At 33.5% G+C, this 26,474-nt stretch overlaps 5 protein-coding genes across 6 annotated transcripts; 3 read left to right on the plus strand and 2 right to left on the minus strand.

Annotated features, from left to right (window-relative positions):
* The first annotated feature begins 1,283 nt into the window (after positions 1 to 1,283).
* Positions 1,284 to 2,101, plus strand: LOC133286384 (PLASMODESMATA CALLOSE-BINDING PROTEIN 5-like). The gene is made up of 3 exons (XM_061483789.1): positions 1,284 to 1,350; positions 1,578 to 1,826; positions 2,067 to 2,101. The coding sequence occupies exons 1-3, from the start codon at positions 1,284 to 1,286 to the stop codon at positions 2,099 to 2,101; spliced, it is 351 nt and encodes a 116-aa protein (XP_061339773.1).
* Positions 2,102 to 3,853: 1,752 nt separating this feature from the next.
* LOC133286450 (CASP-like protein 2B1) lies at positions 3,854 to 5,385 on the plus strand. The gene is made up of 3 exons (XM_061483871.1): positions 3,854 to 4,077; positions 4,169 to 4,301; positions 5,137 to 5,385. Exons 1-3 carry the CDS (start codon positions 3,854 to 3,856, stop codon positions 5,383 to 5,385), a joined length of 606 nt encoding a protein of 201 aa, XP_061339855.1.
* Positions 5,386 to 7,354: 1,969 nt separating this feature from the next.
* On the plus strand, positions 7,355 to 13,470 carry LOC133286424 (protein NAR1). Of its 2 annotated transcripts, none has more exons than XM_061483841.1 (11): positions 7,355 to 7,648; positions 7,795 to 7,865; positions 8,848 to 9,001; positions 9,144 to 9,330; positions 10,889 to 11,015; positions 11,172 to 11,337; positions 11,435 to 11,484; positions 11,567 to 11,738; positions 12,150 to 12,276; positions 12,407 to 12,502; positions 12,920 to 13,470. In XM_061483841.1, the coding sequence occupies exons 1-11, from the start codon at positions 7,535 to 7,537 to the stop codon at positions 13,060 to 13,062; spliced, it is 1,407 nt and encodes a 468-aa protein (XP_061339825.1). In that variant the 5' UTR covers positions 7,355 to 7,534; the 3' UTR covers positions 13,063 to 13,470. The 2 variants fall into 2 exon arrangements, with proteins under 2 accessions (XP_061339825.1, XP_061339824.1); XM_061483840.1 differs by having other exon boundaries at positions 12,407 to 12,498; positions 12,910 to 13,470.
* Positions 13,471 to 14,549: 1,079 nt separating this feature from the next.
* On the minus strand, positions 14,550 to 16,261 carry LOC133286408 (cytochrome P450 71D8-like). The gene is made up of 2 exons (XM_061483823.1): positions 15,359 to 16,261; positions 14,550 to 15,182 (listed from the first exon to the last, which is right to left on the minus strand). The coding sequence occupies exons 1-2, from the start codon at positions 16,259 to 16,261 to the stop codon at positions 14,550 to 14,552; spliced, it is 1,536 nt and encodes a 511-aa protein (XP_061339807.1).
* Positions 16,262 to 21,256: 4,995 nt separating this feature from the next.
* On the minus strand, positions 21,257 to 23,008 carry LOC133286409 (cytochrome P450 71D8-like). The gene is made up of 2 exons (XM_061483824.1): positions 22,066 to 23,008; positions 21,257 to 21,889 (listed from the first exon to the last, which is right to left on the minus strand). The coding sequence occupies exons 1-2, from the start codon at positions 22,963 to 22,965 to the stop codon at positions 21,257 to 21,259; spliced, it is 1,533 nt and encodes a 510-aa protein (XP_061339808.1). The 5' UTR covers positions 22,966 to 23,008.
* Between the last annotated feature and the right edge of the window lie 3,466 nt (positions 23,009 to 26,474).

The raw sequence follows: 26,474 nt of genomic DNA on the forward strand, positions 1-26,474 counted from the left end.
TAACTTGATCGCTGATGTGATTCCTCAGGTAAATACTGAAGGAACTAGAAGGTAGATAGTGTTGGCTACATGAATACATACAAGAACAGGTCCCTTTGAACAAGTAAACGGTTTTCATGCAACAAGGTTTACCAAAATATGACAACCGAAGATGACTTCAAAGCTCAATGAATCCAAATTGTCTTTTCTTATGTTTGTTTGGGTATGAGATAAACTCACACAGTCCAACCAACCTCACTTGTAATATTATCATTTGCGTCCTGAGCTAGAAGGTCTTTTTTTTTTTGGTTAAACATATATATTTTAGTGAGGATTACAATAATTATGCCGGGATTTAATGCAAAAAATGCAGAGTCTGGTCTAGAAAAAGTGAAAAGAAATTTAAACCCAAAAATAGAGTGACAACAAGCGGATTCCAGTGTTTGTTTACGCTTCTTCTTGGAAAGCATACAAAGCTTGGTTTGGTATGCTTTTCAAATTTTGGGTTCGTATATTATCCTCCCAACAGCATAAGCCTTTTTTCAAGCTTTTATGATACATGCATACACCTAATCCAACTCATCAGAAGATGTAGCTTTCTTTTTTTTTTCCCTCCTAGAAAAGAAAACATAATACATGGAATTTTTTATGTAAAAGGTATAAACAATTAAAATGAATCACTTCTCTATTTGCAGTTCCTGTAGGGATCCTGACTTCTGCTTTTTAGTCTTATAGCTTGCTTGGAAAATTGGTCATCTAGATTCCTCATTGCAAAACAAAATATGTCTAGAATGGACCTACTGGACTGTTTATTCTTGATATCTTATACAATGAACACTGAAATCAGAATCTTAAACAAAACAAGAATTACATAAGATAATTTATTTGATCCACGCCACAGAATTACTTATCCCTATAAGTACTACTGTGGAGGTTCTCTTAATTTACTTTGTGGAGCATGTGAAATTATCCACTCTTTTTAGGCAAGTTATCAGAAGATTAAAAAATAAAATAAAATTTGAGATACCATATTAGGATCTCCATATCGTACACCCGGGTATAAGAAAAGCGAAAAATTTAGTATGACAAAATCATGGGGATAGAGACATTCAAGAGAAAGAAAAAAAAAGTTTCAAGTTATCGATACACGGAAAGAACGGAAGTAGGACCATAGCTTGGTGTCTCAGCATCTGAAAAAAGAGAGTGACGAAACAACATAAAGAGAGCACCGCTTATAAAAATATTTGTCTGGCATTACATGAAACATAGTACAAGGTTAGATACCGAGAAGCTCCTGAAGAACAATGAGTTCTCCAATACTCAAAATTTTGATAGCTCTGCTCCTTTTGACCCTATCTTTTCAAGCATCTGGTAAAATCAGCATTACATCTATTTGTGTTCAGCTAAGTTTATCAATTCCTGCTAGATATTTTACATAATATTGTTTTAAAGGGAGTTATACTAAAAGAATAGATATAATTGTGCTTAATAGGTGGCCACTGTTTTTTGAGTGAAAAACCATGAATTTATTCTAATATGTTAGAAGCCAAAGGTTCCGGTAATATCTTATTTGATGCTGAGTAATTGGAAAAATTCAGGACAGTTTATGGAATGGTGCATTGCTGATGAGCAAACCCAAGATGAGGAGCTGAAGAAGGCCTTGGATTGGGCTTGTGGAAAGGGTGGAGCAGATTGCAGCAAAATACAAGTGAACCATCCCTGTTACCTTCCAAATACCATGAGGGACCATGCCTCTTATGCCTTCAACAGTTACTATCAGAGGTTCAAGCACAAGGGAGCCTCTTGCTATTTCAATTCTGCTGCAATTACCACTGATCTTGACCCAAGTAAGATCTCTAAATAATATCTCGTAGCTCATCTATAGATATAATGTTAGATTTGTTAATATTAAAAGTTGTTTCAATGCTTTATCCTTTCATTCATAGTAACAATTAGTAAGCCACTGAATACCAAATGGGGCACATAACCCTTGAATTTAATTATAAGACATTATCAATTGATTTTATTTAATCTGATTTATAATAGTATCATTGCAAATGATATCTCTTCTATTTGTTCAATGGCAGGCCATGGCTCATGCAAGTTTGAGTTTCTCCCTTGAATAAAGTTTGAAGTAATTTCTTTTCTTACAATGAAGACAGTAAAGATCATATTTTTCAGTTGAACTTTGGAAGGAGCAATGAAGTCAGTGCTTCTTTCTATGAGCGTATCTAAATTCCTGTTGTTTCATCACTTGATGTGTAGCAGTACCGTGGGAAATGACTTGAATTTTTCTACTTTTCTGCAATTTCAATGGTCGAGAAATAATACTTTTTAACTGTGTGTGAAAGAGCAATGCCATTTGTTATTTGGATTCTCTCACATTTTTAAAATCTTTATTGAGTGTAACTGGATCCATGTAAATTTTTTAACTGCACTCACTTTTATCTTTTTGGGCATATCGCACCTGCCATGTTTTGTAGTGGAAATGGAAAAGTTATGTATGAAGTAAACTAGAAACTAGATAGGGTATAAGCCAATTATATTTTGTATAGTTACGTGCATATGAATTGAGAGGAGTATGCCAATCTGGGTAGAAAGAAAGATTGCCTCTCACTGCTGATAGACTGACTGACATAAGAAGAAGCATAGGATGAAGAATTATGCAATTTGAATTGGAAATAACTCCCTTTCACACATATGAGGGCAAACCTATCACGTTTCAAAGTTAAATTGACAAAGTGTCGTGCTTAGTGGAATGAAATGAAGTAGTTGTTACATAGTGGGTCATCCTTGCTTTATATACTCAGCAGGGTTTGCACTGTGCATGTGGACTCTCAGTTTGTCACATAATATACAAAATTTGGTAAGATGAGGCCATGTAACACAGCCTCAAACACAAACCTACTAACAAATGGCCCACCAAAAGATGCAAAAAAATCAATCATCTAGACAACTTTAATAATTGCTTCATTAGCTTTGTCCCTCTTATGCTTTTGCTTAAATTTTCAACTAAACAAAAGAATCTCACCATTTTCCCGCTTGTCCAGACAATTTCCCATGAAAGGAAAAAAAGTCAAAAGGTATCAAACGACGTCGTTTTTTTGTCCAGGTGACTTTTTCCATGGTGCCTCAGCAACTTAACGATACACATAAGAAACGTTAGTAACGACGTTAGAGTCTCACTCACAGAAGGACTAACGTGGCTTGTTTTTTACAATTTCAGGGACGACTTGGTCCCTTTTTAATTCCTGGGGACCAAAAAGGGCTTCGTGGAATTTGTCAGGGACGAAAACTGGTATTTACTCTAAAATCATTTGCCAAACTCCAAAAGAAATGGCACAAAATAGGAGCCATGTATTCACATACCATGTGTTTGTATGGCCTAGGCAAAAGAAATTGACATCACAAAACTGAACCATACCGTCCTTAAATGATCAGAATTAAGGCACTCCTTACCTTGTCAGACCCTTTCTAGGGACAATAAATTGTTACTCCTTTCTAGAAATGATAAAAGGAGCTTTAGAAACCACAATTTTCTTTTCATTTAGCAGCCCTTAAATACAGAACCACAGGTGGAAGCAGCTCCTATTATGACCCCATATTTGTATGCTGAGTTGCCTTTGTCTAAATGTGTTCTCTGTCTTCTCAGCCTTAGGCTTTGACCACTTGGCACGCTGTGTTGCATTGCAGCCAGGCTCCATTATCACTATTTTGAAATTTATAGGACACAACTGTGTATATATATAAAGTAGTGGAATTCTCAGGGTCGTTCATTCGTAGTGCTCAGTGGTTAACCATCTGGGCTGGTTCGAGATATTCTTCTATATTGTTTTATCTTTCTTGTTTTGAAGTGCTGATTTTAAAAGGGAAAATGAGTTATTTGAGTGTGGGTGTTAGCCCTGGGACTGTGCCAGTGTACCACAGTTCAAACCTCAAAGTATTGGATAGGAGGGTAAGGATAGCAGAGTTGGTGTTAAGGTTTGTGACCCTTGGTCTAGGGGTTCTTGCAACTGTTCTTGTGTGCACTGACACCCAGGTCAAAGAATTTTTCTCCTTTCAGAAGAGAGCTAAATTTACAGACATGAAGGCTTTAGTGTAAGCTCTTCATTTTTTCTCTTTCAGTCTGAAAATGGTATATATGTCCTGATTTTCTTCTGTGCTAATATTTATTGCCAAAATTCTGCAGGTTTTTGGTAGTAGCCAACGGGCTATCTGCTGGCTACTCCTTAATCCAAGGATTGCGCTGTGTTGTGAATATGGTTAGAGGAAGTGTACTCTTCAACAAGCCCTTAGCTTGGATCATTTTCTCTGGTGACCAGGTACATACATATTTCTACTCTTCTCGCTGCCATAGAATAAATATATCCTCAGCACTATGGCCAAAATCCAAGTATCAATATTATGGGTTCCCCCACTGCATTTTTTATTTATTAACATCTGGGTAGCTAAATATGGCAATTGCCCAAAATCTAGACCAGGTGGTAGTTTTAATTTGTCTAGGAGTTTGTCACACCAAGTTCCCAACCGTTTATTAACTAATGCATCAAATTGATCATTAAAATGGAACAGTGAATCCATATGAAACTAATTAGACAAAACCACTGTAGGAGGAGGGAGTGGCTATTGATTAGTTTATGTGATCGACTTTCAATTCAAACATTTGATTCTGTCCGTGGTAACTATATGCTCTTTGCATGCCTTCCTGTGTAAGAATCTCATAGTAGGGTCGGGTTTGTGGTTATGTTCTGAAGTCAAGGCTCAGATTTGTATATAGCAATCCATAATAATGACATCAAATTTGCCTTGTCAAGCACGGGTAACTGGTGCTGTGGGACCTCAAGGAAACCGTACATGATGATACTACTAGAAGAGGAGAGTTTCTCATTCTCACCGTATGGCAGACTTAATTAATCCCATATTTGGGATCACAAATTCCTGCTGGTTGTTGAGAATATAAATTTTTGGCTGGGAGTGACCCAAGCATTTATATTTCAGCAATAACAACTTGTATACAGTATAGTCCCTTCTTGAAGAAATGTTTTTATATTCATTTTAGTTTTAAGGGAATAAAACTCAATAGGTTAAATAGGTACTATACATTACACAACAATAACATAATTCACCAGGACAAATTGAACTTTCCTATTTATTCAGGTAATGGCATATGTGACAGTGGCTGCAGTGGCGGCTGCAGGGCAATCCGCGGTGTTTGCAAACATGGGTCAACCAGAACTTCAATGGATGAAGATATGCAACATGTATGGGAAATTCTGCAACCAAGCTGGACAAGGGATAACTAGTGCTTTTTTGGTTAGCCTTAGTATGGTGGTCCTGTCTTATATTTCTGCTTTTAGTCTCTTCCGTTTGTATGGCGCTAAAAATAACAAAAATGCAAGTTGGTAGGTTAGGATCTATCTACCATGCTTTCATCAAAATAACAACTTACCCCTTTCACCACTCTCTTTCTTGGTCATGGTCAATATGTTAGTTTTCTAATTTACAAGGCTCTTTGCTATTTATGAAACAAAGTGGTGGTGAATGATGATGGCAACATGAGATTTCCGGGTAGCGCTCAATGATCAAAGCAAACTTTGGCATGATATTTTGTCCTGCTAACATTTTTGTCACTGATCTTGAGGATATTATTGATTCTCCTCTTAAAGGCAAAATTAACCCGGGGATAAGAGTTTTTTGTTCAAATGTGCATGCAAGTGAGAATAATATTTCAAGTTATGCATGTTTAGTACAAGTTTTAAAAAAATTCATCCAGTAAAATGATTTGTCAATTTGTAATTTAGTTGAAAATTGTGATTGAAAACACATACCACCTCGAAGGTGGTATTTTGGGATTATCGGCAAAATGCATCTTCTAATCTTATTCGTGTATCGTGTAATATTATTTGGTCAAGAGTTATTTTCGTAATTTTACCTCATTTTTCTAGCAATATTTTACTTTCAACTAAGCATAGACTCAAGAAACTTAAACTAATTTTTTTGGTAATATATCGGCCTATCAAATAATTTTTTTTTTAATTTTTCTAAAAAATTCACTTTTTCATCATATTCCCAATAATTATAATTGTTTGATAAAAATTTGTTTCCCTCTATCAAATACTCCCCGGAGCAAATGTGTTAAAATTAAAGATTGTCACGAACCTAATGTGTTAAAATTAAAGAGGTAGGATATTCAATTATTATTATTATTATTATTCACAACTTTCGTCCAACCTTTTTTATGTTGGTATAGAAATATAGCGCGGTTGCGTAAGAATGTTTTAGAGATGACTTCATCATGATATGCTACGTGATCAATCTTTAGAAATTATAATAGAAAAGGGAGGGCAAGAATTCAAAATTTATTGGTGAATGCACTGAGAGCAATTTTGCTACGACTGTAGCATCAAAAACTTAGTGCGATATTGGGATTATAAATATATACTTTTGAAAGTACATCATTTTAATACTTATTAAGTTTAATACATATGTTTGCCTATGTGTAATATCACCATTGATTTTTTCAGTGAATGCACTTATAACGTGCTTGCAATTTCTCATGTTGTAGTTAAACTTTTTGTACGAAGAGAAAAAAAAAAGAGCTTATCTTAAAAAAAATAAAAAAATGAATGGCATATATATCGAAATGAGGCTGGTAGAAAAAGAGATTTCTTATATAATATGAGAAATATTTATTTACTAAAAAATTATTATTATGTTAAAATATGGAAGAATCAACCAAGTAAAATGAAAAAGTTATATTCTTGTTACAATCTTTTTGCTTTTAATTGTTTTAGTGAAATTAAAATATAATTGTTTTTACTTTAATGTTCAGATTTATTTTAAATTTAAATAAAATATAAAATAAAATTGGTATATTAAGATAGAGAAATATTTTTTTATGTTGTTGTAAATAAGTTATCTTATGTTAGTGAAACAAAATTATAGGAGGAACCTACAAACAATTAAAAGAGAAAAAAAATAGAGACGTGATCCACTTTTATTATGTGTGTATAAAAATTAATATATATTATATTAAATGAGATAAATATAACTCATTATGTTAATATGTTGTGTTTGATTCCAACACATAATGCTATTTAACGAAGTATGAGTATGATGGTTAACCACGTAATTGATGCCTAATCAAGTTTAGCAAGATGTGTGATGAAGTGAGAGAGACCAACCGACCAAGTTGAAATTGTGGTGCAGTCTAATCTAATCGTGACGTGGAACGTGGAACGTGGATGACACGTGCCTCCCAAACGATGTTGGTATTTTCATTTTTCTTGAATTTTCATTGGCCGAAATACCCTAAACACAAACTCACGCTTCACAGAATAGCATCTCTTCTCTTATTTCTTCCTCTTTTTTTCATCTCTTTCTCTTCATTTGACCTAACGAGGAAACCAAATACTGTATTTGTGGTTGTGCCCGAACTCCGCCCCTTTCTAATCAAAACCCTAACTTTGGATTCTTTTTGGACACCCTTTATTCATTAACTTACTGGGTACTGTTAAATTATCTGAAGAAAGAAATCGTTGACCACTTGTCAGAGATGTCGGAGAAATTCTCTGCGGCGCTTCGGATTGGAGATCTCAACGATTTCATAGCGCCGTCACAGGCATGCATAGTCTCCCTCAAGGGATTAAAAAAGGCCGATAAACCCGAGGTATCACACTCTCTTCATCTTCATATTCACTTCTTCTCCTATTTGGAATAAATTTATGTTTTTTTGCTTGTGATGCGTAATATAATCATATTACTTTACTCATTAGTTGTGAATCCTAAGGAAACTTTTTTTTTTTCTCACTGTAGGTTTCAATTGCTAACAAGCAAGTGAAGTCAGAACCTGTTAAAATTTCGCTCAAGGATTGTTTGGCATGCAGGTTAGTCTGTCTCTCTCTATTTCTCCGCTTTATATACGCACCATTAGGGGTGTGTGAGGGAATTTACTATTTAACGGATATGTTTTCTTAGTGTAATTGTCTGCGTATTTTGTATTTGGTAAATAAGTAAAGATTGTTGCATAGTGAAAAATACTTTGCGGCTTCATGTTGCAGGGATTTAGATAAAAGAAAATTAGTCAGGAATTTTTGTGAATCCGAGGGTAATTAAGGTTATCAATCAAAGAAATGTTGGAGAGGAATATACTTCCGGTGATCAAAAGCAACGTGAGAGAGAATAGAGAAAATAAAGAGAAGGTTTCAGTAAATTTCATCACTGATGCATCATATCTGATCGGCACTATAATTGGAAACGACGAAAAACAAATGTAATAACTGTCTGAGAAGAAAAGAAAATTAAATAGTCACCCATAGCAATTAAGTCACCATGTAAGACTTCATCCTTGTAGGTTTTTTGTTTCAGAAGTTTTGTAAGTTCTGTGTTTCTTTTCAATTAGAGTTTCCACTACGTTGTGTGACCAACTCAAATATGAGCAACGTATTTACATGGTCTTAACCTAAACGGCTGTGACCTGTGATCACTTGTTTTCTGTAGTTAGCATCATATAGTCCTGAATAGCATAACTATTCACACCTTTCTGCTATTACCACCTGGGACAATCCAGAGAACTTTCCCTTGAAAATCAATGAAAATCACATTATTTGGCGAATGAATTCAAACCCGTAAGTTCTGGTTCTGTAGCATTATTATTGATAACTTTTAAGTATGTATGGCCTGTATTGGTTTGGTATGTAAGAATATGAAGTGCTCAAATTGCTTCTTTACAAGTCGAAAACATATGATGAGAGTGCTAAGTTTTGTATGGTTCATAAGTTGATTGTGCTCCTTAAATTTGTGATGTAGTTGATAATGTCAAAGTATTAGTTGTATGTGGAATCATAATTTATTTGTCTGGTAATGCAGTGGATGTGTCACATCAGCGGAGACAGTTATGCTGGAGAAGCAAAGTTTGGATGAGTTTCTGTCCAATATTAATGCAGGAAAGACTGTGATTGTGTCTCTTTCGCCCCAGTCAAGGGCTTCAATTGCAGCTTATTTTGGCATTTCTCCACTTCAGGTGCCACTTTGGATATTGCTTTCACTCATAATTTCTCTCTTAATTTTTTTCATACGGTTCTCATTTGAAGTAAATTTGGGGGGAAAATTCCAAACTTTTTCGTGTTCCTCCTGGTTTGAGAGTAAAACTCTTGCTATTTCAGGCTTTCAAAAAGCTCACAAGATTTTTTAAATCCTTGGGAGTGAAGGCAATTTTTGATACAAGTTGCAGCAGAGACTTGACCCTTGTAGAATCTTGTGTGGAATTCATCACAAGGTATCAACAGAATCAATTGGTTGATGATGAGAGGAGTAAATCAACCCTACCTATGATTGCATCAGCATGCCCAGGTATAAAAGTTCAAGTTATCATAGTTTTTGCAAATTGTGTCTGTGACTATGATTAAAATAGCGCCACTTTAGTGTGCTATCGCGCTTCAGTTGAGGGTTGCGGCACCCAGCCGCTATTTCCGCACCAAAACACGACGGTTTCCAGTAGCAGCTGGTAGCGGCCGGTTGCGGCGGTGGCGGATGGCAGCTCTTCAGGGAAAGGAAAAAGAGTTACTGGGAGAAAACGAAATGTCAAAAGGGGTGGCAGTGTTTTGTAAATTTGACTATCATTTAAGGGTATAATGGGAAAAGGCAGGGTAAATTAGATATTTATTTGTCTGTTGAGTTGAGTGTGAAAATAAATAAATCACACGGCTTACTTGTCTGTTGGGTGTCACATGCGGTTGCTTATCAGGAACATAATTTTTGAAGACTGCTAACCCTATTTTTAATTTTTACAACACTCATTTTATTGTAAAGTGGAAATATTTATAAGTTTGTTCAATGAAAGTTAAAAATACAGTACACATAAATTAATTAAACTGATTAATTATAATCAATTATTAAACGAATTTTTTTTTTAAGTTTTTCAATTGCAAAGTGAAAATATTTATAAATCTGTTCAATGAATTTAAAAAAATATGAATTAATTCGAATGATTAGCTATACTCAATTATTAAACAAAATAGATATATTTTAAAGAGGAAACATTTATTTTATTATAAAAATAAAATATTTATGAATATGTTCACTTTAATTTATTTATTAAAAAAAAAACTATGTATAGACGAATTCAATTGCTCAATTATTAAATTTTTTTTTTTTTATATACATAATTTTCTTTTTATCAAATTCAGCTTAGTGTATATCCTATTTACTACTTTCAATGAACTAGTATGTTGCTTTGCTTCCTTTGTGTTCCTTGAATCCTTGTTTTGAATGTGTAGTATTATACTTTCCATTCCCCATTTTCTCCTATTTTGGGTGATTTCTTATCTTATAACATTTATATAGCATTTATATATGTGGTATAATTTATTATAAATATTTATACGGACTTCACAGTAGCGGCTTTACCGCTACCCGCTATACTGCTATAGCGTTTTTGGGGTCAGCCGCTACCCGCTATTTAAAACTATGGTCTGTGAAGTATGTACACTTGACTATGGGAAATCCAAAATATATAAACACAACACTGTAATGTATTAAAAACTACATAACATATTAAGTTATCAACAGATACATTTGTAGGGGTTAAATTTGATATGTGTCTAAACTTGTGTAGAAGGTCTCGAAAAAATGTTGGATGATTCAACTTATTTTTTCTGACTTTGGATATAGGAAATTAAGCTGTTATTTCGGGATATTGTATTGACTATGATCTGTCTTTGTCACAGACATGGCTCCTTGTTTCTATTGTGATTGCTTCATGATATTTCATTTTTCGAGTTAGAAATATGGGTTGGGGGAGCAAAATTACTTTTAAATTTGAAAAATAGATTTTTGTTAGTAAGGAGTAGATAAGGGGAAAAAATACTGACCAGTTGGTTATTGATGTGATGTGAACATCTATGTGCAGGTTGGATATGCTATGCAGAAAAGCAACTTGGATCCTTTGTTCTACCTTACATTTCAACAGTAAAGAGTCCCCAGCAAGCAATTGGAGCCATCATAAAGAACTATGTATGCCAAGATATGGGACTCAGGTTGCATATTAATCCAAATTATAATTTGAGCTGGAAAAATACATACATATAGTGTGAAGTTGTGGGGGATCCCCTAATCTTTTGATGATGATTTTGGCATGCTGCAATTTCCAGAGTTATATGCATAGTGAAATGCTTGAGTAATTGTTTTAACAGGCCAGAAGAAGTTTACCATGTCACCGTGATGCCTTGTTATGACAAAAAGCTTGAGGCTGCTAGGGATGACTTTGTTTTCGAATTGGAAGGGCATGAGAGTGAAGTTAATATGATTTCGGAGGTAGATTCAGTGTTGACAACTGGAGAGGTTTTGGAATTGATTCAGGTTAGAAGTTTCCATGCATACCCTCATTTTTTTGTGAATCCTTTCACATTTAATGAATGATATGTATATTAATACCTTTTCGGGTTCAATCTTACAGTCAAAAGAAGTTGATTTTAAAAGCTTAGAAGAGCCTCCTCTGGACAAACTGTAAGAAACTAATAATCACATCCATTGTTTTATTTCGTTTGTTGTCAAACAATGGTGTTCAGATATAGATTGGTGCTTGCAGGCTAACAAATATTAATGAAGAAGGATACCTCTATGGGGTCCACGGAAGCTCTGGAGGTTATGCAGAAACAATATTCCGATATGCTGCTAAAACACTTTTTGGAAGACAGATTGATGACCCTTTGAACTTTAAAAACATTAAGAATTCAGATTTTCAGGAAGTTACACTTGAGGCAAGTTCTTATGAAGTTGTTAATATTATTTTTATGCTTGAGAGGAAGGCTGTTATCAGAACCTTGGACCTGCGAATATCTACCTATAGAAGTGCTGAGTATTTATGCATGATAACAAATTGGAATAAGTAGATTTTTAAGAACCATTTCTTAATGACATAAATTTGTAGCAGTTTCCAGGCATGATGTTTTGTTAAATTTTTCTCTTTTATTCTTGAAAGTCATCATTTTTACATGAATACGAGTGCATGATTATTCCTTCCAGCCTCGATCTATGCTTACTGTGATGAAGTGTGTGGTATAACTGGAAGATATATTTAGGGGCTTGCTATGCCCTGTATAGCTAGAGTTATTTTCTCTGGGTATATATTGTTTATATTTATATAATGCCATGCCATATTGTCTATGCAGGTGGAGGGAAAAACTGTGTTGAAATTTGCTCTCTGTTATGGTTTCCGGAACCTACAAAATGTTGTACGAAAACTTAAAACTGGGAAATGTGATTATCATTTCCTTGAAATCATGGCATGCCCTTCAGGTACTGTGTTTTTCCTTGATCTGAAATTTTGTTCATCTGCTGATTTTTGTTTGTTTTCAATGTTGGTTTCTTCGCGAGGCCCAGAAATTGAGTAGGTATTGAACTGAAAAAGAATGCTCATTGAAAGCAGGTTGCTTAAATGGGGGAGGTCAAATTAAACCAAATCCAGGGCAATCTCCTAGAGAACTGAGTCAGTTAGTGGAATCGGTTTACATGGAAAATGTGAGTACTATCTCAGACTAGCTAGTATTTTTAGTTGCGCTCTCTTTCCTTACAAGTTTGACTTGCATAAAGATGCATACGTTTGTCTGTATTTGTGTTAATGGGAACATCGAAAGTCTAAACATTGCTCAGATTCTTGTAGGACAAGCAGTACTATATAATGCTCTTACCACATTTGCTTCCCTATCCCTCTGCACCGATATTTGTTGATTTTGATTTTGACCCCATTATTCGTTAATGTGGTACAAACCTTTGGATATTGAAATGGTTAACTATAAAATTAATAAATTGATTCTTGCTTCAAACTGGTTAGTTTGTGAATAATCTTACTGGAGTTTGTTGCTCTGTTTTTTTTCCTTTGAGCTGTTCAGAATTTTAAGCAGATAATGATTATGTTTATTTATATGCTAGGTTTGGGTAGCAGCACCATTCGATAATCCCATTATTAAAGGCTTATATGACAAGTGGCTTGGGCAGCCTGGTTCTGATAAAGCCAGGAGATACATGCACACTCAATATCATCCTATTGAGAAAAGCATTACTTCTCAATTGCATAATTGGTGAGGTCTTGAAACTGAACTTTTCAAATTGTTTCTTCTCAAGGTAATTTTGTGGTATCAGGCGGAAGAGTACTTTAATCCCCGTGCTCTGACTCCTTGTGGATATGTTGGCAAATGTGGAGTAATCCAATTTTGGTAGTAAATAGATTTTTTTTATGTATATATACCCTTGATCAGCATCCATTTAGATAGAAGAAAGAATCAAGCAAACATTTGTAGTTGACCATCTGGACCTTGGCTTAGTTGTTCCTGCGGGTCCTCTATTATTTCTAGGATATAGATTCTCAATAAAATATTCCTTCATTAATATGTGTTGGTGTGAGTGATCAAGTGATAGGATGATAGTAACAGTGCCGCTCGTTGGAGCACAAATTGTACGCTTTACATTTAATAACTCTTAAATTCAAATGAAGCAACAAAATTTTTTATGATTTCCTTTTTTGCGGTTATTGCTTTGATATTTTTTCTTTCATATATTGATGTAATGTATTCTGAAAACCTCGCTATTCCCATAAATCAACATCTTCTTCATTTTACCAAATTATACTCGTCCTTTTGGTTCAATTTTCCTCCATAGGCTGATTTCATGAGAACTTCGTGGTGGTTTGTTTGTCACGCTTCGTTTGCTGCTGTTCCATTCCGTTCCGGTAACAGTCAAAATTTCTGGATAACGAACTTATTTACTCAGGATATACTTGGAAATTACAAACTCACCAATCAACCATTGATGAAGATTTAGTAATTTTTTCTTGTGAGTTCTTTTATTCTTTCCATCCTTGATTAATGAAGTTGATAAAATTATTAATTTAGCAAGATTCCCTTACTGATAGCGTTAATTTGTGAAAAATTAAATTGTTGCCTTGCTTTAAATTTATTACATCTTAAGAAAGGGGTGCGAAAATATTTGTCAGCTAATAAGAGCTTATGCTCCCTCAATTCCCGGAACCCAACAAGTATTTTAAATGAACCTTGTCAGTGCCAGCATACTTTGTCTTATAGAGGGGATGGTCAAACTGGTGCTATTCCGATTTTCAGGGATCCAGTCTCTTCGCTTGGTGAAGCCAGACTTAAGTAGTGTCTACATCCCACCAATAGAAGTATAATATTTTTGCTGACATATTTCTTAAAGAGAGTGAAAAAAATAACTTTAATATTATGTCTATTTCATTTTGAACGAAAGTCGTAATGTCCACCGCTTAGTATGACAGTAGTACCAAAGATGTTTTCCAAATTCAGATTTCAACCAGTGATTTCTGAAAGTCAAAACCATTGCGTCAATCATAATAAAATTGTAAATCTGGCAGTAATGTTACAAACGTTTAGCAGCAAAGTTCAACCAAAACATGGCATAATGAACAAGGCACACATGAAAAGAAAGGTGTTTGCAAGTGCAAGTTGCAATTGCTTCATATTTTATTTACAATGATTTATTTTTCTAAAGAAAAAGAAAAAGAAGAGGCAGCATGACTGGCCGGTGCAAAGGAAGGTGCCTCATTTGGCATTATCAAGAATTGAAGGATTGTAAGGTGTGGGAATCAAGTAAAGGTTGTTTTTCCTTCCAACCACAGCTCCAAATCCTTCATCCATATCCAAGTCCTCTGGTTTCATTCCTTGCGGGAGTTCCCAGTTGAAGTGGTAGAGTAATTTGGCTAGAGCAAACTCAACATTGGCTAATCCGAATGAAATGCCAGGACATATTCTTCTTCCTGCCCCAAAAGGGATATACTCGAAGTTTGTCCCTTTGAAATCAATACAATTATCACTAAACCTTTCTGGTTTAAAGCTCTCAGCATCATACCAGTACTCAGGATCTCTTCCAAGTGCCCACGCGTTTACCATCACTTTAGTCTTAGTGGGTAATTCATATCCACCGATCCTGCATGCTTCCCTGCATTCTCTTGGAAGCAACAAAGGAAGAGGTGGGTGTAACCTCAAGGTTTCTCTTATTACTGCCTTTAAGTAACTAAGTTCCCCTATGTCTGTCTCATGGATTGTTTCTTTTCCTCTCAAAGTTTGTCTAATCTCAGCTTGTGCCCTCTCTCTTACTCTTGTGTTTCTCATCATTTCTGACATAGTCCACCCCAGTACTGTTGTTGAAGTATCCGTTCCAGCAGCAAATATATCCTGTGGATAATATTGTATATTGTCTCAGATTTTCATTCATAACAAGAACAAATTAGTGATGCCATTAATTTATTAACATACTTGTTTGCATACGCATAGCAAAAGGGAATTATATATGTGAATGATCTCATGTAGAATTCAAAAATTTGATGACACGTTATGGCAGACATACTAACCCAAATCACAGCTTTGATATTGTTGATTGTAATTGGGGTCTCAAGGCTTCCACTCTGCATGACTCTTAAAAGAACCTCAACAAGATTTTCGTTCTTTTCTTCTCCCGTGCCTTTGTTTGCTCTCATTTGCTTTACTTGATTTTCCTTTACAATCTTTTCCAAGATGTTGTCGAGCTTCTTATGAATCTTCTCCAATTTGGCTTTCATCCCAGTTATTAGATGCAATGGTTTCAAAGAAGGAAACAGATCAGCAAGATCAAAGCCATCTGCCAATTCTATTGCTTCCTTTACCATCAATAAAAATTCTTCATGGTCTTCAGATATGTTACCAAAAGCTGTTCTAGAAACAAAGGTACTTACGAAAGAGTTAATCATGCTAGTGAGATTGACTGGCGCACCTGCAGATGACTGAATTGTTTCTATGAGTTTAGCTACCTCATCTTCTCTAATATTGGAGAATGACTGAACCCTCTTAGCACTTAGAAGCTCCAACGTACATATTTTTCTCATTTGTCTCCAATAATCACCGTATGGAGCAAATGCTATATCTTGTGATCCATAGGCTAAAATATCAGCATTAAGAAATGCTGGCCTCTGAGCAAAGGCAAGATCATGTGTTTTCATTATTTCCTTGGCCATGTTTGGGGATGATACAATCACTGCAGAAATCTCACCTAGTTGTAGGTGCATCAGCGGTCCATATTTTTGGGCTAGTTCATGGAGAGCACGGTGAGGAAGTGAGCTTGCTGCTGCTAGCTGATGCAGGTTCCCTACGAGAGGTAACTTCCATGGCCCTGGTGGAAGTTTATGCAGACTCTTTGCCTTGAAGTTCTTTGCAAGCCAAAGCATTAAGAGTGAGAGGAGGAAGGTAATAATAACTAGGAAGGAAGATTGGACTTCCATGGCATGAAGGGTAGTAGATCCAATTGTTTGTGAAGGATTTTTTTTCAATAACTTAGAGAAACATGTCTTTGAGGTTGCTCTCTTTATATAAAATATATATATGTGTGTAACCGACACTAGTTAATTACGTAATTTTTAATTCGTCACATCAAATAACGGAAATCATTGCATGCGAAAAATAAGTCAACTGAAGGCCTGACACAAGCAATTGTTGGCGGTAGTTTATGCAAGGAATCTCGGCTATGAAGACAAATTCATTTTTTACTAACTTAACATGGTTCCCTATTCGTTCTTCTTTTTGTTTTGTTCCATGCATTTGAGAGTTACATTCAGCCATATAGAACAATAGCTGGCTGGGGACGGAACCTCGCCGAATTAAAGTTTACAGTTTTGATTTATTGGCAGTTGAAAACAATAAAAATAATTCTCTGTCACTCATGATAGGCCAATGGCCATTAATAGGCTTACTTGGAGAAGGATGAAACTGCATTCAGCATAATTGAAAATTGATTGATTCATTTGTGAACAGAACAGACCTGCAATTTCATCAAGAATAAGTACGCGCTTATTCGTCTACACACGTCACATTACGTTATATCTATCATTTAAATATCAAATTTATTTAACTAATAAATTTACCTATTATCAAACACTTAATTACTTTGACTTAATAAAAAAAATCTTTCCACAAACACATTAGTTAATCATAAATAAAAAATTAATCAAGTTTGATATTTAATAAGAAGTGATGTAAAGTGCGTGTGAAAGTGTCCGTTCCTACTGTTGCTCTTGGATCAATCCATCCACGGCCTTTTTACTTTTTTGGGGCTTATGGGGACAAGTTATGGACTACAATCTTTGCTTTGATTTTATGTTTGTGATTCTTTGCAAGCAAAATCATCAAAGAAGAGGGCACACGTGATGACCAAGAAGGAAGATTGTAATTTCATTGCATGAAGTATAAAAAAGTGGGTGTTTGAAAGTTGCAACTGATATTTCTAGGAAAAATTCATCTTAAGGAGCTAACAATACATATTTAATTTTAAGAGATATAAGAAGTTCAAATTATTTTAGATAATCATCCTAATTTTATTTAAACAGAGGACCATTAAATTTTACTTGAGACAAAAATATTTTTAATGTACAATTAGTCACTCTATAAGAATAACAAGTAATAATCATTTATGAACTTCTTCTAAACTACTTCTATCTTTACATTTAAAACTTCATTTACAACTTGTAGTTACTCTCTATATATAGGAATAATTAACTTCTCAATAATAAAATAGTAATTATTCATGCATTATTTTCTTTTTTGGTAGAAAACAAGGAGGTATCTCCTTTCAATCTTCTTCAGCCACCTTGTTCTTGGAGTATGGCCCCTAATGCTAGCTCCTCATTGAAATAAAGGGTGCATTGAACCTCCGTCACTAGAGAAATGATGAATCTAATTCCCTATCGAAGAGGATCTTTTTCCTCTGACCCCAAAGAATTTCAAAAATTGCTTTTGCAAATGTTCAAACCTTGACCAAAGCAACCATGGATGCTCAACTTTGCCGGTTATACTTTTATATTTAGAAATTTACTTAAAAGTATAAGTCTATTTAGTGAGAATAATTAGCCATGATATACTTGGAAATTACAAACTCACCAATCAACCATTGAAGAAGATTTAGTAATTTTTTTTTATGTGAGTTCTTTTAGGGGGTTTATTGGATTAGAATTTTAAAAGATTTTTTTTTCAATAAAAAATCTTATATATTTTAAAAGACTTTCAGAAATGGAGGGACTTTAAAGACTTTTTTTACAATCAGGATTTCATAAGATTAGATTTTTAAGGATTTCAATATAATTTATAAGATTTGAAAGGACAATATAGATTTATAAAATTTTAAAAAATCATATGAATTTTTAACAAACATTCAAAATTACAAGAGTCAATAAAAAAAGTTAACAAAGAAATGCAATGATATAATAAAAAAAAAGTAAAACATAATATAATTTTCTCAATTAGAAAAATTCATGATAAATTTTTGTTTGAAATTTTTTGCAATTGATCTTGTAAACCTTGGGATTTTTGTTCTACGTGATGAGAATTTTCTAACATATATCATATGCACGTTTCCATTGAGTATTCCAATAAAACTTTGAATATGAATTTCTAGGTTTTGTTACACGAAAATTTCTCAAATTATTTTTAATCGATAGATTGAAACCTTAAATTGTTTGGGGTTTTCGAAAAATAAGTTTTTAGTGATCTATTGACACAAAAATTGTTTGAAATCATTTTCTATAGCGAAGAAATTTTGTTCATGAATGTATTGTTATGAAACATAGCGTTCATATTCCAAGAGTTTCAATTTTTCTGTAAATCGATCTTATTTTATTGACGTAAAATGAAAATTGGTTTGGGGAGTTTTTGTTCCCTTATTATTTTCCCACTGTTTTATGTTGTTTTTAATATAAAAATCACACATTTTTATATTAAGAAAAATCATGACCAACAGTTTGAAAAATCATTTTTTAAATTTCAAAAATTCTAAAAAATTGCTCCAAAATCTGCTGTTTTTGAGATGGATTAAATTAAAATCTTGTTGGGTTCTTTTTTCTGAGTTGGTTTGTGATAAAAATCGCTCAAAAATATGTTATTTTTGAGCTTTGACGAAGCTCCGTGCGGAACCCGGTTTCGAGCGGATCGACCCGGCAAAGGAAGAAGAGACGCTGCAATAGAAAAATCTCAAAAAATCTTAAGGTTATGGTGAGCTTGTGAGAGAGGCATCCTATTTATATTTCTTACTAAAAAGTCTCACGAAATTCACACCAATAGAAAATCCATTAAAAGCGTCAGATTTTTTGAATACCACAATATTGTTTTTCCTTTGTTTAAAATCCTGATTGAATACCAACGGATTTGAATAGAGTCGAAAATAATCTTTGAAAATCTTAATCGAATATCACGTGACTTTTTTTCAATTCTATAAGGTGGTGTTTGGTACCAAGTTTATTTTAAAAAATCTGAGAAAGTCAGATTTGGTAAATTGGAATGCAATGTTTGGTAACCAAAACATGAAGATTTTATCGGGAAAAATATTTTGCCTGGATTTTGACCTGCTGTGTAAAAGTGACAATGTTTATCAACCAAAAAATACCACACATTTGTTAGTATTCTTCCTTTCCCGGATAATCAGAAAAAACCATGAAGAATTAGACGAAAATAACCCTAAAATGACGTTGCCCAGTGAGGTTTGTCAAGAAACCAGACAAGAAAGCTGGTTCAGCAACGCTTATTAAGGTTCTGACACAAAACAGCTGATTTTTCTGGCGTAACTTCACTATTGTAGCCATATAGCTATTAATGGTTCTGACACAAACGCTTACTAATGGTTCTGACACAAAACGCTGCCTTGGTAGAAATTTCAAACATTCCAGCTCTGATGACAGAGCTCTGAACAAACTATGTAGAAATTTTTTTCTTTCAGAAAATGGAGCAAACTTTTGGGGTCACCGTCGCATATATCACTTCCTTTCAAAATTTGCCACTTGTATTTATTTTTTTATTTTTCTTTTTTTATCTCACTTTCATCTTCTTTCTTTTTGTGATTGGTATTCCTTGAATAAATAGTACTACTTGTATTTATTTTTTTATTTTTCTTTTTTTATCTCACTTTCATCTTCTTTCTTTTTGTGATTGGTATTCCTTGAATAAATAGTACCACGGTAGTACCTTAAAAATTTCCCAGTGAGACTCAAGAGCAACGTTTTTTTTCCTTTGAAAAGCCAGATCCATTTTTTCTCTGACTAAGAACAATGTTATCATGTTTCAATAAAAAAGTGAAGAATAATCATATATTTCCATTAATATTTCACAATTAATCAAACACATAGTAAATTTAATCAAATAATCCCAGAAAAATTTTGCTCTACCAAACAACTTTTTAATAATATTTCTGAAAAAATTTATTTTTAGTTATATTTCCGAAAATAATGATTCTCGGACAAAAAAAATTTCTCCTCTACCAAACACTTCATAAAATTCTAATTGAATATCAATGGAGTTTTTTTCCAAAAATAATCCTTTAAAATTCCAATTCAATACAAACCCTTAATTTTATTGTTTCCATCCTTGACTAATGAAGTTGATAAAATTATTATTTTGTCAAGATTCCTTTACCGATAGCGTTAATTTGTGGAAAATTAAATTGTTGCGTTGCTTTCAGTTTAGTACATCTTAAGAAAGGGGTGCCAAAATATTTATCAAATAATAAGAGCTTATGCTCCCTCAATTTCCGGAACCCAACAAATATTTTAAACAGTAAATATTATTTTTGATCCTCAGCAAACGTTCATTTTAGTCCCTAGCAAATAAAAAGGCTTTTCTAAAAAATTAAAATGAAGCTATTTAGTTGAGATCGTGCTCCCTCACAAATTCAAAAAAGACCTAAATTAGTTCTAAAAAATTAAAATGGATCCATTTTGAATTTATTAAAAAACACAATAGACCTTTTTATTTGCTGAGACTAAAGCAGTGAAAATTGATAAGTATTTACTCGATTTGAAATGAACCTTGTCAGTGCCAGCGTACTTTGTCTTATTCAGGATTTTCAGGATTTTAAAACTGGTGCTTTTCCGATTTTCAGGATTCCAATCTCTTTGCTTGGTGGAGCCATTACATATTCAGATTTCAACCCGTGATTTCTGAATGACAAAACCATTGCGTCAATCATAATCAAATTGCAAATCTGGAATTAATGTTACACGTTTTGTAGCAAAGTTCAACTAAAATAAAAACATGGCATATGAAGAAATAATAAACAAGGCACACATGAAAAGAAAGGTGTTGACTTTGTAAGTGCAAGTTGCATCTGCTTCATATTTTATTTACAATGATTTATTTATTTTTTAAAAAAGGAAAAAGAAAAAGAAGAGGCAGCAAGACTCGCCGGTGCAAAGGAAGGTGAAGAGGCAGCAAGACTCGCCGGTGCAAAGGAAGGTGCCTCATTTGGCATTATCAAGAATTGAAGGATTGTAAGGAGTGGGAATCAAGCAAAGGTTGTTTTTCCTTCCAACCACAGCTCCAAATCCTTCATCCATATCCAAGTCCTCTGGTTTCATTCCTTGTGGGAGTTCCCAGTTGAAGTGGTAGAGTAATTTGGCTAGAGCAAACTCAACATTGGCTAATCCGAATGAAATGCCAGGACATATTCTTCTTCCTGCCCCAAAAGGGATATACTCGAAGTTTGTCCCTTTGAAATCAATACAATTATCATTAAACCTTTCTGGTTTAAAGCTCTCAGGATCATACCAGTACTCAGGATCTCTTCCAAGTGCCCACGCGTTTACCATCACTTTAGTCTTAGTGGGTAATTCATATCCACCGATCCTGCATGCTTCCCTGGATTCTCTTGGAAGCAACAAAGGAAGTGGTGGGTGTAACCTCAAGGTTTCTCTTATTACTGCCTTTAAGTAACTAAGTTCCCCTATGTCTGTCTCATGGATTGTTTCTTTTCCTCTCAAAGTTTGTCTAATCTCAGCTTGTGCCCTCTCTCTTACTCTTGTGTTTCTCATCATTTCTGACATAGTCCACCCCAGTACTGTTGTTGAAGTATCCGTTCCAGCAGCAAATATATCCTGTGGATAATATTGTATATTGTCTCAGATTTTCATTCATAACAAGAACAAATTAGTGATGCCATTAATTTATTAACATACTTGTTTGCAAACGCATAGCAAAAGGGAATTATATATGTGCATGATCTCATATAGAATTCAAAAATTTGATGACACGTTATGGCAGACATACTAACCCAAATCACAGCTTTGACATTGTTGATTGTAATTGGGGTCTCAAGGCTTCCACTCTGCAGGACTCTTAAAAGAACCTCAACAAGATTTTCGTTCTTTTCTTCTCTCGTGCCTTTGTTTGCTCTCATCTGCTTAACTTGATTCTCCTTTACAATCTTCTCTAAGATGTTGTCGAGCTTCTTATGGATATTCTCCAATTTGGCTTTCATCCCAGTTATGAGATGCATAGGTTTCAAAGAAGGAAACAGATCAGCAAGATCAAAGCCATCTGCCAATTCTATTGCTTCTTTTACCATCAATAAAAATTCTTCATGGTCTTCAGATATGTTACCAAATGCTGCTCTAGAAACAAAGTTACTTATGAAAGAGTTAATCATGCTAGTAAGATTGACTGGTGCACCTGCAGATGATTGAATTGTTTCTATGAGTATAGCTACCTCATCTTCTCTAATATGGGAGAAAGACTGGACCCTCTTGGCACTTAGAAGCTCCAACGTACATATTTTCCTCATTTGTCTCCAATAATCACCGTATGGAGCAAATGCTATGTCTTGTGATCCATAGCCTAAAATATCAGAAGAAAGAAATGCTGGCCTCTGAGCAAAGGCAAGATCATGTGTTTTCATTATTTCCTTGGCCATGTTTGGGGATGATATAATCACTGCAGAAATCTCACCTAGTTGTAGGTGCATCAGCGGTCCATATCTTTGGGCTAGTTCATGGAGAGCACGATGAGGAAGTGAGCTTGCTGCTGCTAGTTGATGCAGGTTCCCTATGAGAGGTAACTTCCATGGCCCTGGTGGAAGTTTATGCAGATTCTTTGCCTTGAAGTTCTTTGCAAGCCAAAGCATTAAGAGTGAGAGGAGGAAGGTAATAACTAGGAAGGAAGATTGGACTTCCATGGCATGAAGGGTGGATCCAATTGTTTGTGAAGGATATTTTTCAATAACTTAGAGAAACATGTCTTTGAGGTTGATCTCTTTATATAAAACATGGGTTTTATAATTATCGTTTGAACGATAATTGAAATTTTATGTTGTAGAGATAAAAAACATGTGAGACTCTTGTGTTATAAAAAATTATATATAAAACAAATATTAATACAAAAATCGAAAGATGTATAGAAAATTTTAATTCTCATGAGAAACGAGAGTTATAAAATCGATAAAATATATGTGTAAACGACACAAGTTAATTACATAATTTTTAATTCGTGGCGTCGAACAACGTAAATCATTGAATGCGACAAATAAGTCAACTTAAGGCCTGAGATAAGCAAGTGTTGGGGGTAGGTTATGCTAGGAATCTCGGCTATGAAGACAAATTCAATAACTATATACCTTAAACATGGTTCCCTATTCGTTCCTGTTTTTTTTTTTTTGTTCTATTCGTTAGCGACTAGCGAGTTACATTCAGCCATACAGAAACAATAGCTGGCTAGGGACGGAACCTCGCCGGCTACAATTGGAGTTTATATTTTTTTTTACTGGCGACAGGTGAAACATCAACATTAACATCAAACGATAAAAAATACACTCAAAAAGAATAACTGTACTACTATTTCAGGCTTTTTTCTTTTTTTTTTTACTGTTGAAAACAATAAAAATATTCTCTATCACTCTTGATAGGCCAATGGCCAATGATAGGCTTAGTTCGAGAAGGATGAAACTGCATTCATTCAGCATAATGAAAATGGAAAAACATTTTTCATGTCGCATGAAATTCAATTCTTATATTGTTAGCTTTTGATTTATGTGTAATTTTTTTTTTCTCTTCTTTTTCTTTTCTTAATAAATGTAAGACTCACTATTAATTGAGTCACAATATAATAATTCAATTATCATGCAACATGAAAAATTTAAATTCCCATGAAAATTGATTGATTCATTTGTGAACAAAACAGAGTTGCAATTTCATCAAGAATAAGTACGCATGTTCTTCTACACACGTCACCTTATATATTATATCTAGTAATTAAGGGTTTAGTGTGTGTGCTTTCAAAAAATATAAAGTTTATGTCTTTTTACCCTTTATTATGTACTCGGGGAAGTAGTACATAGTTATAATATGAAAGTTATTATTTTTTTTTTCTCTCTACGTCAGCCGACAAGTCCTGATTCTAAAGAGAGAGAACTTTTTTTTTCTTCATATTATAACTATGTACTCTTTGGAGGAGTAAATAGTTATAAGGAGTGAAAGGACATAAGCTTATATCATTTAAAAGGACAAATAATTTTCCTGTTAATTAAATATCAAATTTATTAGTCCTATTACCAAACTCTTAATTGAATATAAAATGTTCAAATTATTTAAAATAACCATCCAAATTTTATTCAATGAGAGGACCATTAAATTTTACTCCATAAAAAAATATTTTGAGTGATTGACTATTGTTGTGTCCCTGTATTTAAAAATATTTACATACTTGTCCCCCTTTTAAAACTATTTATTTTTATCTGGTCCAATTACTCAAGTAACTTACATGTATAAATAGATGTGAGATGAGTATTGGATCAGTTATCAAAAAAAAGATGTGAGATGACTATTTGTGGGTCTTTTACAATTGACAACTGTCTCTATTCAATTCAAGGTGTTAAAACATGATTTTTTTGGTTCATTTTTAATATGACCTGTAAAACTGGGTTTAAATATGCTTATTATATCATGCACACACATATTAGGACTTTATATATGGGTTTGAGGGTTCAAAATAATTGCGGACAATTTCCATCTAAGCTCTTTATACCCCAAACTGAATTTACTAATCTAAATTTTATGTACGTATTTATGTTTATGTAGTATTGCTTTTAAAGATTTATGCCTCTTTACTTTGTCATTCCCAAAATCCATGAAGGAAACATTTTTTTTTTGTTGGAAATTTCTTTTACCAAATCTCTATTGAGTATTTGTTATCACGTAGATCTCCAAAAATTTTATATATATATATATATATATATATATATATATATATATAAAACTGATTCGAACAACTGAGTCAAAAGTTATGTTTTTTCAAAGTTTACCCAAAAATTTCAAGGTATAAAGAGCTCGGATGAAGATTGACCTCTGCTTTGGATCGAGAAATACACATCCCAAATTCATTTATAAATGTACAAGACATTAAAACTTGATTTGTATAAAAAATATTTATAGATCCAAATTTAAGTAGCCCACCTCAAGAGTAACTAGCAATTAACATGGTTAAATAATAACAGATTGATATATACTTTAAAAAAATAATAAAGTTATAATTTAAAAAAAAAAACAAAGGCAAAAGAGTTAATAACCGAAATAGTTATAATCTACAATTAGCCACTCTATAAGAATAACGAGTAATAATCATTTATGAGTTTCTTCTAAACTTCTTACATCTTTACATTTAAGACTTTATATACGAGATACTCTCTCTCTCTATATATATATATATATGATCAACTTACACCAGTATAAGACTAATAAGTATTATAGCAAATTTTAACAGTTGATTTCAGTGCATTTAATGGTTGTAATTTATTTGGTCATATTTATTAATTATTAATTTTAAATAAATTATAATTGTTAGATGCATGAATATTAACGGTTGAAATTTGATGTAAGATTTATTATTCTTACACCGGTATAAATTGATCATGCCCTATTATTATATATGAGAAAAATATTTCTCAAAATGATTAAATTTAAAAAATCATAATCATACAAAGATGGATAATTGCGTTAAATGTGGGGAATCATAATCAATCAACTGTTTAAATTTAATTGTTGTACGTGTACAACTGTAAAAATGATAATCCTTTGACATCGATCTTAAACTTAAAGTTTGACACCTCATCTGATAGCTTTTAGATCAAAAAAGATCAACGACTGTAATTTGTAAGCATGTGACACCATTGATCTTTTTTGATCTAACGGCTCTTAGATGAGTTAAATTAGACACCGGTGTGTGCAGATTCTGACACCAGTGTCAAATTTTAAAATTTGACATTAAACCCTAACCGTTAATTTTCACCAATCAGCAGTTATCATTTACTAAGAATTAATAATTAATTAGTAAGTTTGATTGACGAAAATGATAAACTTTTATTGATAAAAATAAAAAGTTAGGATTTGGTGTCAAACCTATCCCATATATATATATTATTCGATTCAAATAGTCAAACTAATTAATAATGCTTTTATATTCAATTCAATTTCCGATTTGTTTTTTAAATAATTAGTTAGTGCTTCCTCTAGCTGTATGCAAACGTTTGCAATGCATATAGATTTCGTTCTTGCAAAAAAAAAAAAAACACATCACGTCAACAGTACCAGTTGAGATAGCACACCCACAAGGCTACAATAAATATTCTTGTAATGTTGTAGACAAAGTCTTATTTTTTGGGTTCAAAATTCCAACTACAATTAAAGTAGCTTA

The sequence above is a fragment of the Gastrolobium bilobum genome, unplaced genomic scaffold, assembly GCF_033153095.1.
Source record: "Gastrolobium bilobum isolate Gb01-03AN ecotype WA unplaced genomic scaffold, APGP_CSIRO_Gbil_v1 utg16135, whole genome shotgun sequence".
Classification (NCBI taxonomy): domain Eukaryota; kingdom Viridiplantae; phylum Streptophyta; class Magnoliopsida; order Fabales; family Fabaceae; genus Gastrolobium; species Gastrolobium bilobum.

Bases quoted from the DNA above. Each gene is read 5' to 3' on its own strand.
- LOC133286384 (XM_061483789.1), top strand. From the start codon at position 1,284: ATGAGTTCTCCAATACTCAAAATTTTGATAGCTCTGCTCCTTTTGACC. The intron at 1,351-1,577 runs GTAAAATCAGCA...GGAAAAATTCAG, and splicing joins CCTATCTTTTCAAGCATCTG to GACAGTTTATGGAATGGTGC. The intron at 1,827-2,066 runs GTAAGATCTCTA...GTTCAATGGCAG, and splicing joins TACCACTGATCTTGACCCAA to GCCATGGCTCATGCAAGTTT.
- LOC133286450 (XM_061483871.1), top strand. From the start codon at position 3,854: ATGAGTTATTTGAGTGTGGGTGTTAGCCCTGGGACTGTGCCAGTGTAC. The intron at 4,078-4,168 runs GTAAGCTCTTCA...AAAATTCTGCAG, and splicing joins ACAGACATGAAGGCTTTAGT to GTTTTTGGTAGTAGCCAACG. The intron at 4,302-5,136 runs GTACATACATAT...CTATTTATTCAG, and splicing joins TCATTTTCTCTGGTGACCAG to GTAATGGCATATGTGACAGT.
- LOC133286424 (XM_061483840.1), top strand. From the start codon at position 7,535: ATGTCGGAGAAATTCTCTGCGGCGCTTCGGATTGGAGATCTCAACGAT. The intron at 7,866-8,847 runs GTTAGTCTGTCT...CTGGTAATGCAG, and splicing joins AAGGATTGTTTGGCATGCAG to TGGATGTGTCACATCAGCGG. The intron at 9,331-10,888 runs GTATAAAAGTTC...ATCTATGTGCAG, and splicing joins GATTGCATCAGCATGCCCAG to GTTGGATATGCTATGCAGAA.
- LOC133286408 (XM_061483823.1), bottom strand. From the start codon at position 16,261: ATGGAAGTCCAATCTTCCTTCCTAGTTATTATTACCTTCCTCCTCTCA. The intron at 15,183-15,358 runs GTTAGTATGTCT...TATTATCCACAG, and splicing joins ATATCAAAGCTGTGATTTGG to GATATATTTGCTGCTGGAAC.
- LOC133286409 (XM_061483824.1), bottom strand. From the start codon at position 22,965: ATGGAAGTCCAATCTTCCTTCCTAGTTATTACCTTCCTCCTCTCACTC. The intron at 21,890-22,065 runs GTTAGTATGTCT...TATTATCCACAG, and splicing joins ATGTCAAAGCTGTGATTTGG to GATATATTTGCTGCTGGAAC.